This window comes from Epinephelus fuscoguttatus, linkage group LG8 (genome assembly GCF_011397635.1).
Source record: "Epinephelus fuscoguttatus linkage group LG8, E.fuscoguttatus.final_Chr_v1".
NCBI lineage: Eukaryota > Metazoa > Chordata > Actinopteri > Perciformes > Serranidae > Epinephelus > Epinephelus fuscoguttatus.
In genome coordinates, this window is record NC_064759.1 from 2,936,662 (window position 1) to 2,950,961 (window position 14,300).

At 44.2% G+C, this 14,300-nt stretch overlaps 1 protein-coding gene across 1 annotated transcript; it reads left to right on the forward strand.

Moving 5' to 3' along the window:
* The first annotated feature begins 8,326 nt into the window (after positions 1-8,326).
* Positions 8,327-13,239, forward strand: rpp25l (ribonuclease P/MRP 25 subunit-like). The gene is made up of 2 exons (XM_049583412.1): positions 8,327-8,445; positions 11,090-13,239. Exon 2 carries the CDS (start codon positions 11,090-11,092, stop codon positions 11,783-11,785), a length of 696 nt encoding a protein of 231 aa, XP_049439369.1. The 5' UTR covers positions 8,327-8,445; the 3' UTR covers positions 11,786-13,239.
* Positions 13,240-14,300: the final 1,061 nt, after the last annotated feature.

Genomic DNA, 14,300 nt, shown 5'->3' on the forward strand with positions numbered 1-14,300 from the left:
AAAATAATAGGAGCGTATTTTTTGACGTGCAGCGTTTTGGCCTAATCAACACACAACATCCTTCCATGTTTGCCTCTCTCTGCATGGTGGAGGAAGGTCAATGACCAACAACTCCACACCAGGAAAAAAAAAAAATTCCAGGCCATAGAACTGGTCTGATGACACAGCTGTTGAGTCTAAGCAGGGCTGGATCAGGCACACCAGAGGCTATACACCCTACACACGTCCATTCCCACACAAGGTGGTACATTTAAATATGGCTTCCTATGCATTGACCCCTGCTACGCCAACGCTGCCACACACTCCTGCTGCTGGCAAAGCTTTACCTCCACCTTCCTCATTCAGAGCCCCAACATGGCTCTAAGGTCAAATTGGGCCCACTCTTGTATACCTGGGGGGGTTTCTGCATTTTGATGCCTGTTTTGGCAGAGCATGCTGCTCGTCTAATCAAGAGCAACATCTTCAGCACCAAACATAACTGTATTTCCATTTGTTGCAATAAATGGTTAAATAGGCTGACCAAACGTCCTCTTTTGCCCGGACATGTCCACTTTTCACATCCCGTCCGGGGCGTCCGGGGGTTTTTTAGAAACTGATGATTATGTCCGGTTTTCCGTGTGTGTGTGTGTGTGTGTTAGAGTGCGGCACGGGCAGCATATTTCTGTCCGAACCCGAACCGAGCCCGACATTATTTAATGACCAAAGCACTGAGTTTATGTCACACAGTGGTTACAGGCTATTTAACAGGCCGGGCGTGCTCAGCTGTGGAGAGGGAGACCTCCATGTTTGAGAGGGAGCGGGAGGCAGGAGGTCTGACGCTTCCAGCGAGAGGAGAGGGAGACATAAAACAAAATAAGATAAAATAGGAAAAACCTGTCTCCCGCTTTTATTTTATTTTCAGCGTTTAATCAAGGCGGAGGCGGGCGGCTGGAGGTCCGAGACTTCCAGCGAGGGGAGAGGTAGAAACAAACAGCCAATGTGTGTGTGTGTGTGTGTGTTATGTTCAGGTGTTGTCACGTAAATAACAGTGCCCAAGCAATAAACAGGACAGACAATAGGATTTTATTTATTTTTACACTACATTTTCACTGAAAGCTGACCGAATCCGACCCGAGCCCGAATACAATTTATAGCTACATTTTTGACCAAACCCGGCCCCTATTGGGGCCTATCTGAATTTCTGTCTTTGAGAGATATTATTTTGTAATATAACTGAATTTTCTATCCATACATATAAATTTTAAATATATCAAAATGATAAGGCATCTTTGAGTAAACTGCGAGTATCATTTAAGTAGGCTATGTCGTGGCCGGCCGAATGTCCTCTTTTTTGGTAATCAAAATATGGTCACCCTATGGTTAAATCTATGACGAGAGTGTTCCTGGCTTAAAAAAAAAATTCTGGAGCTACATCCCTGAACACTGTGTTTTGATGTTGTGTGTAGAGATTGTGTTGCAGTCCCTCGTGGTTTGGTACCCGCCGTCATTTCTCTTTTTGCAGTTCATGTTGGCTGGATGTCACGGCTCCCCGGAGCTGATTGGAGGGTAATTCAGATCACCTGTTGTGCAGGGTGTAGGCATCGACTCCTAATGAAGACTGGAGAGCAGCTTGGTGTGTTTCCCCTCTGGACCAATCAGCGTGTGAGGACGCCCGTCCTTAGGGCTCATGAAAGGTGAGGACACTCAGGACATTCTGACCCTTCATCAATCCAGTGCAAACCTCATGTTAGCAAATGCTGTCAGACAGAAACTCTGGTCTCTGGGTCTGTTTGATGATTCAGTGCTGTTTTTTTCTGAGCTGTGAGCGGGTGGTTTAGTGCATCTTAAATCTCAGACCAAAGATTCACAACGAGGCGAAACAGTGTATTATCTCTGTGCAAAACTGGCATACATTTAAAATCCACTATATGATCACTGTGTCACTTTATTGTTTCACTGTAATTTGATTCATAAACAAATATAAACAGAGAAATTTTCAGAGCTATGGAGGATTTTTCATGAGACAGAGCATGAGTGGGTCGTCCACACCAGGTGACATCACACTGTTGTCCTTTGCTATTTATCCCAGAGCTATGGAGGGTTTTTCCACGAGGTGATAAACCCGGCTGTTACCACCAGCTACCAGCTACCAGTTCATTGGAGCAGACAACGTCACACACAGGTTGCACTTGTGCTTGATGCAGACTGACTCAGTGAGGAGATGAAACATCATGTCTGGCTCTGTCAGAGTTTCCATCATCTCAGGGTTAACTAACTCAGAGTTTTCACTAAACCTGCTCTCTGAACAGCCTTGGATGATTTACATGCTAGAAAGTCAGTTTGAAACAGACCCTTGCAGACACAACTGTGTGGGAGGAAGGATACTATTTAGACATTTTATTTCAGTCATGTGAGGTTACAGGAAATCTTGTAGTGAAATTTGATTTGGACGATGTTAAACCAATATAAAGAGAAGACCTGTGAGGGGTTTCATCTTTATATCTGCTGATCAGAGGGGAAACAAACTGTGAGGAAACAGAAGAGCTCATGTTTACAGATTCATCATGGCTTCTGTTGCATGGTGACAGTTGCCCCCGTGGACGTCGTAGGTGTCTCCTCCAGCCTTCACAAACTCAGCCACCGTCCTCCTCCCATTAATTTCTTTGGCTTCCACCGACTGCAGAGAGAAAACACAAGAGTCTGTGACATATATTTAATATGTACATAGAACATTTGTTAATTGATAGTAAATATATACACACAGTATATATTCCTTAACATGTTCTGGATGTACATCAACAAAGTGTTTTGTAGAGTGGAAAGATTCAGACTGATGCCACTCTGATGTCTGGATGGGTTGTATGGAGCTACAGTCAGCAGCTGTTTATCTTAGCTTAGCATAAAGACTGTCAACAGAGGGAATCTGGGGGATTCTGTGCTACTGCAGCGATGAAGGCCCACCGTTACGTCTGCTTTGCTTTTTTACACTGAACCAAACTAACAGCGGCATAATGCTGCCTCAGTATCCAGAAGCAAAAGATATGCAACATAGCAGCATCAGTACCTATTTGAGAGCTAATCCACACCTTCCCCAAAAATATCTGTTGATTAACCACCCGAACCCGCCCAGCAGACCGCCAACTTTGAGAGGAGGACAGAAACAGACCGAGCGCATCATGCTGCCCCAGTGTGTGATTTCAGATGGCATGTCGGCATCGTGTAATCAAAAGAGGCGTGACATGTCACACAAGAGCATTGGCCTCAAGTGTGACATAACATACGCCTCATCAGCGTTTTATAACCAACTAGAAAAGCACTCAGAGAGCGCAGACCTCCGCCAAGCAGCTCGGATTTCCCACCATTTTATTATTTTATCCACTTCGCTTCAACCGATCACCACCAAAATTTTATCATCTGTTCCTTGTCCCATTATCAACATTTCCTGACAATTTCATCGAAATCCGTTCAGAACTTTTTGAGTTATTTTGCAGACAAACAAACAGACATACAGACCAACGCCGGCGAAAACATAACCTCCTTGGTGGAGGTAACAATATTACAACATATCGGACATTTACCGTTCCTGTTATATGGCAGCTGATCTGCTTGGAGGGTAAGAAGCCTCATTATCTTCACAACTTGCTGACATTTTCAGTTGCTGTTCTTCTGCTTCTTTGAGGTAGCTGCTAACTGCTATGAGCTACTTTTTATATCTCCTGTGGTGGGTTGCAAACGTAACAAGTCTGCAAAACATCACACCCGTTCTGCCCATGGTTTTTCCCTGTCTCATTTATACAGACATCATTTCTACGCTGTCACTCCCTCTGATGCCAGCCGTAAAAGGCGAGACACTGTCTCCCATTGTAGGACTGTACCTTCAACACAGCATGGCGAGGCAGCCTAACAGCGTGAAACTCCTGCCTTGAAGAAGCAGTGTAAACGGGGCCGTAGATTTTACTAAAGTAACAAGTCCATGACTCGTCTCCCTGCAGCAGACATGAGCTCATACATGTCATGACCATGTGTCCACACACTCAGAAGTCAAAGGACCATTTGTTAGAACTTGTTGACATATCAGAGCCCTGTAAAACAAATAAGACTGATATGTGGCTCACCTTCCACTTTGAGCTCATGTTTTCAGCGCTGGTCACCACCATCTGAGAGTCGGTGCCGGTGTCTCCTTTATGGATGAGCCACTGAGATCCGTCCTCCAGTGTCACTCTGAGGAACAAACAACAGTTAAAGTGTTTTATCTTCATTATTCATATCATATCGTGTTAGCTGAGTGTGTTTGGACTGACTTGACTCCAGAGTGGCTGATTGGTCCATATGCAGATTGAAGGGATCTTATCGGCCGCATCACCTTCTCAGCACGAACAACTGGAGACTCATAGGCATAGTCAAGGTCTGTATACTCGTCCACTGTATTCCGGACCTCTGAATGCTCAATCACTGTATTCCCGATCACCGGACCGACTGACAGCAGCACATCAGTGAGATTAATTTAAACTCATGGAGAGGTTGTAGAGCAGCACAGTCATGGTTTGAAACTGCATTTTACTGCACAATAGCCCCAAAACCCAAAATACTTACAAAATACTTCGCCAGACTCCACAGTGACAGCCAGCAGAGTGAGCATCAGAGCACAGAGCAGCATCCTGAAAGAAAACATGTTGGATTATAATCTGGTTGATGTCTCCCTGTCACAGCTCAGTGAGACATTCAGGTCTGATTTTATAGTCCTGACTCTCCTCCCTGTTTGGACACACTCCACCATTTCCAGTTAACATCAGTGTTTGTCACTTGGCAGGATGTGTCTGTTATTTCTACACTGCCGACAGTAAACACACCAGAGTTCATCACATCAGGGGTCACATCAGCTGAAGAAAATGCAAACGTTTATTACTGTATTGTAAAGTTCTACAAACCTGTTGTGAGTCATGCTGATTATATTCTGAGGTTTATATGAAGCTGGGTTAGTTTGGTCGTTTCGTAAAGGAATACTTAAACCCCCAAATGACCATCTGTATACCAGTCACTAACCCAGTGTTACACTGAATTTGTCGAGAAAAGTTTGTCTTTCTCACCTGCCTCAAAGGTGAACGAAAAATCCAAAAATGGCAAACATTCTTGATGAATTGAAGTAAACAGGGTTTTGTTTAACAAAAGCAAAACTATATCAAATCATCTGTTTACAAACTCTCATGCAACTTTATCAAGTCGTATGCTCAGTGCTTCCCAAACAGACGGCCCTTTCCAACAGGGAAATGAATTATGGTGAAACCTCTCTATACTCTCTTCAAAGCCAGACTCCTTGCTGAACACGTGACCTGCTCAGGAAAATTCGTCATTTGGTCAGTGAATGTATTACAACTTTTTATTGGTGTCACTGCTTTAAAGTTAGATGTTCGCGTGCATATAGTCTGTACGGGAGCTGTCAGCCCTAGAGTGGTCTCCTGTGGTCTGAATCAGGGACTCATGTTGTTCCAAAGTTGTATAATTGCCTAGAGTTGGTTGGTGTTCTCACGGCAGCATTTACAAGAGGACCAGATCAAATGCCTTGTGTGAGAAAGCTGCTCTTGATTGGTCAGAATTTCCATGTGGGAAAAATCCAGGAAGTAAAGCAAACGTTGAAGAAGAGTACACTTGCAAGATAAATGTGACACTTTCTAATGTCACAATGGAGGGACAACTACGCAGGTTGATTTTAGCGCTGCTCATCGTGGACTATATTGCTGTCATTGTTCATTTTAGTCAAAGCATACAGTTTGAAAACGAGGCAAACGCGGCTCCAACTAGAAAACAATGTTTTGATGCATTGGATGTGCTGAATGTGCATATTAAGGCAGTACAGGAGGAGGTGCACATTAATAATCCTCCAGGACTGTAACATGCTCATGTTTAACCCAAACAATGTGTCATGTGACTGCAGTTGCTTCACATCCAGGTCGCAACACCTTCTCACCACAAACCAACCGCACCAGAGTTCCTTTGGAACCGGACTGAGACCACCTCTTCAAGAAGGTCTCGGTCTGGGTGTTTTGCTGTGTTCACACCTGCACAAATGAACTGCACTGAGGGGGCAAACCAACCTGACCAACTGTTCAGCTGCAGCCTGAAACAGCTCAAAGCTCATGTTTACGTGGATTTTGTAACCCTGAAAATAGCCTGCTTAAACAAACTTTTGTATCAATCAGTAACAGTCTGACGTTGTTAGATTAAAAAGTCAGTTCCCCATGATGTCAACAACCAACAATCTTGAATCCTTGCACGTTCTCAAAGTGGAAGGTCCATGACCAAACATCGATATGCGACAAGGTCGGAGTGAGAGTGTGTTGGGGCAAAGACAAAAGAATTGTCAGTATATTGAAATTAAATACAGAACCAGTGTCCTCTGGTTCAAAGCAGTCAGTATGTGGGTTCAGGCAAACAGGAAGGTGTCACTCTGTGTGTTCCAGTCTCCATACTACCAGACCATACAGTATGTCAGAAAAAGTCCCAGTAGAGTGTGGCAAATGCAGTATGCCAGAAATATCAGGATGTTCTGGTCTGATTTCGCAGTTTGTAAACCAGCATGCTTTACTGGCTTCTCTGACCCATAATCCTCTGCATTGCGGACGATACATCACGTCAACTGAGCTGCAAACAGGCAATGATGGATGACAGCGCATTCAGGTGACTGATGACCAGTTGATTCGTAATCCATCCATCCATTTTCATCTGCTTATCCGGGGCCAGGTCGCGGGGGCAGCAGGCCGAGCAAAGCACCCCAGACATCCCTCTCCTCAGCAACACTTTCCAGCTCCTCCTGGAGGATCCAAGGTGTTCCCAGACCAGACAGGATATATAATCCCTCCAGTGTGTTCTGGGTCTGCCCCGGGGCCTCCTACCAGTGGGATGTGTCCAGGACACCTCCAGCTGGAAGTGCCCAGGGGACATCCTAGTCAGATGCCCGAACTACCTCAATTGACCCCTTTCGATGTGAAGGAGCAGCGGCTCTACTCCGAGCTCCCTCCAGATCTCTGACTCCTCCCCCTATCTCTAAGGCTGAGCCCAGACACCCTACAGAGGAAACTCATTTCAGCCGCTTGTATCTGTGATGTCATTCTTTCAGTCACTACCCAGAGCTCATGACCATAGGTGAGGGTTGGGACGCAGATGGACCAGAACATCGAAAGCTTTGCCTTCTGGCTCAGCTCCCTCTTCACCACAACAGACCGGCGCAGTGCCTGCATCACTGCAGAAGCCGCACCGACCCACCGATCCATCTCACACTCCATTCTAACCTCACTCATGAACAAGACCCCAAGATACTCCCCCGCTTGAGGCAGTAACTCTCGCCCAACCCAGAGGGGGCAATCCTCCGGTTTCCGACAGAGAACTATGGCCTCAGATTTGGAGGTGCTGACTCTCATCCCAACTGCTTCACACTCGGCTGCAGAACGCCCCAGTGCATGCTGGAGGTCACGGTGTGATGGAGCCAACAGAACCGTATCATCTGCGAAAAGCTGCCCCTCGAGATCCTGTCCATGAAGGTCACAAACAGGATTGGTGACAAGGGACAACCTTGGCGGAGGCCAACACCCACCGAGAACGTGTTCGACTTTACATTAGTAATGACGGGAATATTCATTGTTTGATTAAATGAAATAATCATAAATATAATCAACAACAAAAGGGCATAAGTATTAAATAACAATGACAGAGAAATGTATGGACATGTGATTTTACTATCATGAATATATTAGAATCTACAATGCATGTGGAAAACCAAGGCTTTTTTTTTTTTTAACTTGGAGAATTTTTTGGATTTGTTCAAAAGCACCAGCTCATAAAGAGTGGATCACTGGAGCAACAGAAACTATAAACTTGGAAAAAGTAGCTTTCAGGTTGCAAAATAATGAGACAGAATATGTTGAACTAAAAACGAACGTCTTTCCTTTGTTGGTGCTGGTCGATAAATCAAAGAACTGCTTGTTGTTTGTGCTGTGGGATGAGGTGCAAAGACAAGAGAAGGATAATAGTGGTCCTTGATTAAGGAAAGAGGATGAGGGGAGGGTTTGGATGTGGAGGCTGGACTTGAAGGGGTTGGAGATGCTGCGGATTTAAAAAAAAAAAAAAAAAAGTTTTTATTGTCCAATTTGTATGTCCTTTGTTTGTTTTGTTTGTATTTTGTCTGACAATTATAAATAAATGTTGAAAAAAAAGTCCCGTGCAAAAAAAAAACTGTCAACATCAAACATCAAAGGGTGAGTTTAAAACTCTAACAATTAATTTATGGCTCAATGAAAAAAGAGGGTAAAAGTGAGTCACAGCCTCTGATGAGTAACGAACACTCCCTGACTGTAACAGTATTTTTGATCGCGTCCGGTCTTCACGACAGTTCTCATCGTTTTATGGTAACGTAAAGCGTAGCTACAGAAGATAACATGTGGAGAGTTCAGTAACCAAACAAAACACCACCAGGTACGTTTATACGCTTATTATTGACACACTTTAGTCGTTATTGTAACAAAGAACTCACACTTTTATCGTTTTTGCGTTCAGCCCATTTCCGTGAGCAGAATCTGAGGCTACATTAGCTTGTAGCTTAGCCGCACTTGCTAACATAGCTAATAACGAAGTTTCCTGTCAGATTATTCAACATTAGCGGAATTACACGGAGTCTCTGTGATATTAGATCAATGTTAGAACATTAAGTTTGTCCTTCCGTTATCAGCCTAACGTTTGTCGAGCCTCAACGCGCCTGTGATGTTCAGGAAAGTCACCGTGCCGATCTCCGTTAATAATACTGTAGATTTAAAATTTTCTCTGCCCCCGGTGAAAATAAACTTGTGGCAGAATATGTTTCAACAAGGTGTTGAGTCATGACGAAGCTCTTCTTCATTCGGCATACCTTCAGTACACCAAGCACTGTTTGTTTTAATGTAATTGTACAGTTGAGCAGCTTGCTAATATGGCAGTCCTCACCAAATGTAGTACGGTGGATGTAAGAAAAAAGGACCTCACTTCCAAAATATAACTGTTACTTCACTGTGGAATTAAATTATTTGTACCCCGAATTTTCATGAGTTTGCTTAAAAGGGTACTGTCCCTCCAGGTTCAATTTCTGGATCAATGTGCAAGTGGAAGAGTGGCTAAAGTAAAAGTGATTTAACTTTTGAGTGGAGTGTGGTGCTGATGTTTTCCACAGTGGTCAACATCTGATGTGACATCCATAATGTTCCTACAGAGCACTGCCAGTGAAGTTACACAGATGTTACCATAAATCACTGATACTGCGGGCTAAATCTGGCCCACCATAGAGAGCTGGGTGTCCCGCTGACCGCTCGCTAAATCATGATGAAAATAAATGAATTCACAGTGGTGTGGGTGTAAATAAGGTGTGAGAGTGCATTAAAAAAAATAAAAATAGAGCTTTTTATTTTAATATAAAAGGATCCCTCATTCGGGGGCCAGGTTATGCCCCGAATGACCTCACATCCTGAACCCCCCCCCCCCCCTGCATGCTCCTGACCTGTGTGGAGTCCAGGGGTGGGATTCAAGTTTTTTGCCTTTCCAAAATCTACCAGCCACCCTCTAGGCTACCATTGTCTTTTTTGGCTGGTCAGTGAAGCAAATATATCTGTCACTTGCATGTTTTTGCTTCTTGGTAAAGATGAGTGAGGTCAGCAAATGTTGAAGGGCAGAAAACTGGAATTTCATTTATTATCAGAGGTGTGAATCACCAGAGGACCCACAATACGATATTATTGTGATTTTAACTATGTTGCGATATGCTGAGTATTGTGATAAAATATATTGTGATATACTGCAGTTCATTACCTTTTTCCAACTGGAAATTATGTCCATAAAGGAAAAGATGTCTGTTTTATCTAATAGGATAAAGTTTTCTGTCTGTTCAACTCACCACAACTTCTGTTTGTGCAGCAAAATTTATCTAATACACTGAAAAAAAATATTATGTTATTCAGGTAGTCGGCCTAAAGTTTAATTTGTATTTGTAATAATTTGTATAATGAAAAAATCGATACTCAGCACTGTGTGACAGTACAATATTGCCGCCCACACACAAATATTGTGATATGAGGCTGTATCTATTTATTTCCCCAACCCTGTTATATCCACTGATAAATATGATTATTTGTTCATTAACTGGCCTCGTGTCAAAGTGGCCCTGAGCAAACCAAGTTGAGCATCTTTGCCATAAATGTTCTGTTATATCCTGTCTGATATCATCACTCTGGACCTGCATGGACACCTTCACTGTGATGTTGGGCTGCAACAATTATACCACAAACGTGATATTTCCAGGTTCCTTGGATATGGGGATTTGCTGACATAATAAGAAATACAATATTTTGGGGATTTGAAAATGTTGTTTAGACAAAACAAGACATTTGATGAAGTTATTTTAGGCTCTGTATTGTCACAGGTTTTTGTCACTGTGCACTAATCTTTCATAGGCCAAACCAGTTATTGAGATAATAATCCACAAATGAATCAGTAACAAAAATAAATGTCAGAAACTGCTCTGCTGTGAGGACACCTCTGCTGTGTGGAGGATTTCTGTCTCTCTGGTCATTTGGCGTCACCTTGTGGCAGACAGATCTTTGTTTTGACTGAATATTTTAATTCTGTCACAGTTATTATTTTTAGTAATTTGATAAACTTAGTTAGCAGCAGTGACCAACTGCCTGATTATTATCTTCACCTACTGAATAATGAACTCAAACTGGGCACGGTGAAATTCACAGTCAGCATCGTAAAGGGAAACTACAATCATTTTAAAAACCCATGTTATTCCTGTGTCTAAGACAGTCTAAAAATATTAGTGAACATGAGCAACTCTTTCCCAAATCCAAAAGTGAGAGTGATGTTTTTCAAGGTATTGTATCAAAGTTAGAATTCAGAGAAAGCAAACTTAAGTTTTTGTTTAACACATATGAAGAGTTTTGTCACTTTCTGAACATCATTTTGATTATTTATATGTGATTTTTTTTTTTTTTTTTTTTTTTTAACAGATTTAGATTCATACTTAAACGATCTTATTAATATTGTGACTGTGCTCTACATCCATTCCGTCTGTCTGTCCTGTGTCTGTCTGCAGATGGAGAACTACAATAAAGCTCGGACGGTGGAGCAGCCGCCCATCTGTCCGTTCCCTGGCCTCCCCCCTGACACGCCGGAGGTCCGCGTCAAAGAAAACAGCAAGATCCGCAACCTGCTGCGTTACGCTCAGATCCGCATGGAGGCCAAACCCCGCGCAGCGGAGGACGAGGGACGACACACTCCTGAGGACGGAGGCGTGGCTGTGGAGGGACAACAGGAATCACCAGGCCGGCCGCTCTGCAAACAGATCGTCTTCACCGCGGTCGGTAAGGGTGTGTCTAAAGCCATCACGTGCGCTGAGATCGTGAAGCGGCGTGTGAAGGGGCTGCACCAGCTCACCAGGCTGCTGTTCAGCACCGTGCAGGAGGTGTGGGAGCCGCTGGAGCCCGCCGCCGGCCTCGACAGCCTGACGGTCAGCAGGAACTTGCCCACCATCTGGATCCTCCTCTCCAGAGACCCGCTGGACTGTAGCCAGCCCGGGTACCAGGCACCGGGCCGCTACGATGCCCTGTGGGCTCAGTCTGCTAACAGGGAGGAGGGTGGACAGAGACCAGGACACAAGAGGAAGAAAGGAGGAGGAGGAGGAGGAGGAGGGGGTGGTGGTGGTGGTGGCGGCGGCAGCAGCGGCGGCAGAGGGAGGGGACCCAGTCGTCAAACTGGACGGTCCAAAGAGCCGACTAAAGGACAGAGTTGATTTAACTTTTTACTAACTGCTTGAACAAAAACGCTGCATGAGGAGGACGCTCAGTGGACACCTACGCCTCATTTCCACCGCATGGCTCGACTCAACTCTCATGCTTTTCTTTTTTTTGCTTTCCTCAGCAGATCGTACCCCCTCAGTGTATTCTCAGCTGATCACGTGTGTGTGACCACATGTGAAACAGCAGTGACATCATCTTCAACACAAAACTCAATGAACCATTTCATCAGCAGCTAAACAGAAGAACGACTGCACTTCGATTGTTCACTGTAGTTTTGTGGGCTGACTATATACTGGCTTTATTTGTGTTTTTTCAGCGCTGCGTCTCTTGGATTTTGTGACTGATTTTCTGTAAAGCCCCGACCTCACCTAAGGGCTGTGGAGGGACACGCCCATAAACACCCGGAACAAAGACAAAAAGACTAAAAAATGGAAAGAGTCTCTACAGAGAAATACACCACCACACACTGAGAGCGGGTCATAAGTGCCAATTGAGAGGGATTGCTTCTGTACGAGTCAGTGTATTATTTTTTTTTAAGAAAAATCCTGTGTAATATTCTTTAAAAGTTTTTTACAGGATGTCGTGGTAGCGATGATTCTCTCTGACCTCCTGCCTTTCCTTCTTCCAGTATCAGCTCAGCTCGCTTGGAAAGTCGACCAAAAAGTAGCAGACACTATTCACAACTCTTGCTAATGGAAAACCAAACAGAGCAAGTCGAGCTGCCGAACCATGCAGGTGAAATGCGTCATCAGAGGAGTGAAGCGGTGGTTTGAGTGATTTCAGCACATAAACTTCAACTTGAGTAGATTTTCCACTCTTGCTGATCATTTCCCAAATCACCGTTCAGTGTTTAGACTCATTTTCTTCCCGTTAGTTTCATTTCATTTCTCTGAATATCTACCTGAAGCAACTGGACGGTCGACATTGTCGACATTTCTTTAAAGAGTCCAAGATGTTGGCCCTGAAATGAAAATGATCCGTGGAAACCCCACAAATCCAAACATGCGTAAACAATCTTTACTGAAAAGGAAAAGAAAGAGATCTGATCCAAAGCGACCGGAGACGCCTTGAGGATAATTAGACCTGATGATAACACTCCCGACAGCATGTGTGGTCGACCCCTGAGGGTGATTAAGTCCTGACTGGTGGATTAGTTTCTGCCAGAACTGATGGTGTGGAAAAGTCTCAACAAGAATGGAAAGTTTGAGTTGTTGTAATTTGTTGAAACAAGATCAGTCACAAGTGGCGACCCTTAGAAATGTCTCAAGACAGATTTTTAAGTTCAATAATTTCATGTGTTTTCATTAAAGTACACCAGAGTTTTATTTAAGCTGTTTTTTGATGTTTGATTTTGAGTCCTGACTTTGGTTTTGTTTGTGCTGAAATCTGAGTTCTGAAAATGTGTTTTTCATCTGAGTAAAAAAGAAAAAAAAGTAAAATGGTTTTATTTGTTTCACTTTCTTGTTGTTGATAGAAGTTGTTTCCAGGTTCCCTCCATTCAAATGAGTCATTATATTATGGGACGATCTGACAGCTCATCAGTCTGATGGTCTTTCGCTCGGTTTCGGGTGGATTGATCATGAAATGTCACGTAGACATTCATGATCCCTGGACAGTTCATCCACTGCCAACAAGTCAAAGAAAGATTACAAAAGTTCATTTTTTAATCCACTTCAGTTTTTATTGCTTTTACTTATTTTGTTGATTGTGAGCCATTAAAGGGACATGTTACCGATTTTCAGCCAGCGTGGTCAGGTTAGTGTGTCTCACCCCTTCTGCCAGCTGCAGGAGCTCCCTGCCTGTACACCTGCCAAAAATCACAGGATGATACAAAACATGTTATCAGTGACTCAAAGTCACATGTTTGGCGCCATCCAGTGGATTTCTGCTCACAGCACAGGCGGGGAGCTCTGGGAGCTGGCGGCACGGGGGGAAGCTGCACACACTCTCCACACTGCTGTGACACATGCTGCAATCATTGCATGACGTAAATACATAATTCCATCCATCCATTTTCATTTGCTTATCTGAGGCCGGGTCTCGGGTGCAGCAAGCTGAGCAAAGCACCCCAGACGTCCCTCTCCTCAGCGACATTTTCCAGCTCCTCCTGGAGGACCCTGAGGTGTTCCCAGGTCAGATGAGATATATAATCCCTCCAACATGTTCTGGGTCTGCCCCAGGGCCTCCTACCAGTGGGACGTGCCCAGAACACCTCTAACAGGAGGCGCCCAGGAGGATCCTGATCAGATGTTGAACCACATCAACATGAAGGAGCAGCGGCTCTACTCCGAGCTCCCTCCAGATGTCTGACTCCTCCCCCTATCTCTAAGGCTGAGCCCAGACACCCTACAGAGGAAACTCATTTCAGCCGCTTGTATCTGTGACCTCATTCTTTCAGTCACTACCCAGAGCTCATGACCATAGGTGAGGGTTGGGACGGAGATGGACCAGGAAATCAAAAGCTTTGCCTTCTGGCTCAGCTCCGTCTTCACCATGACTGTCCGGCGC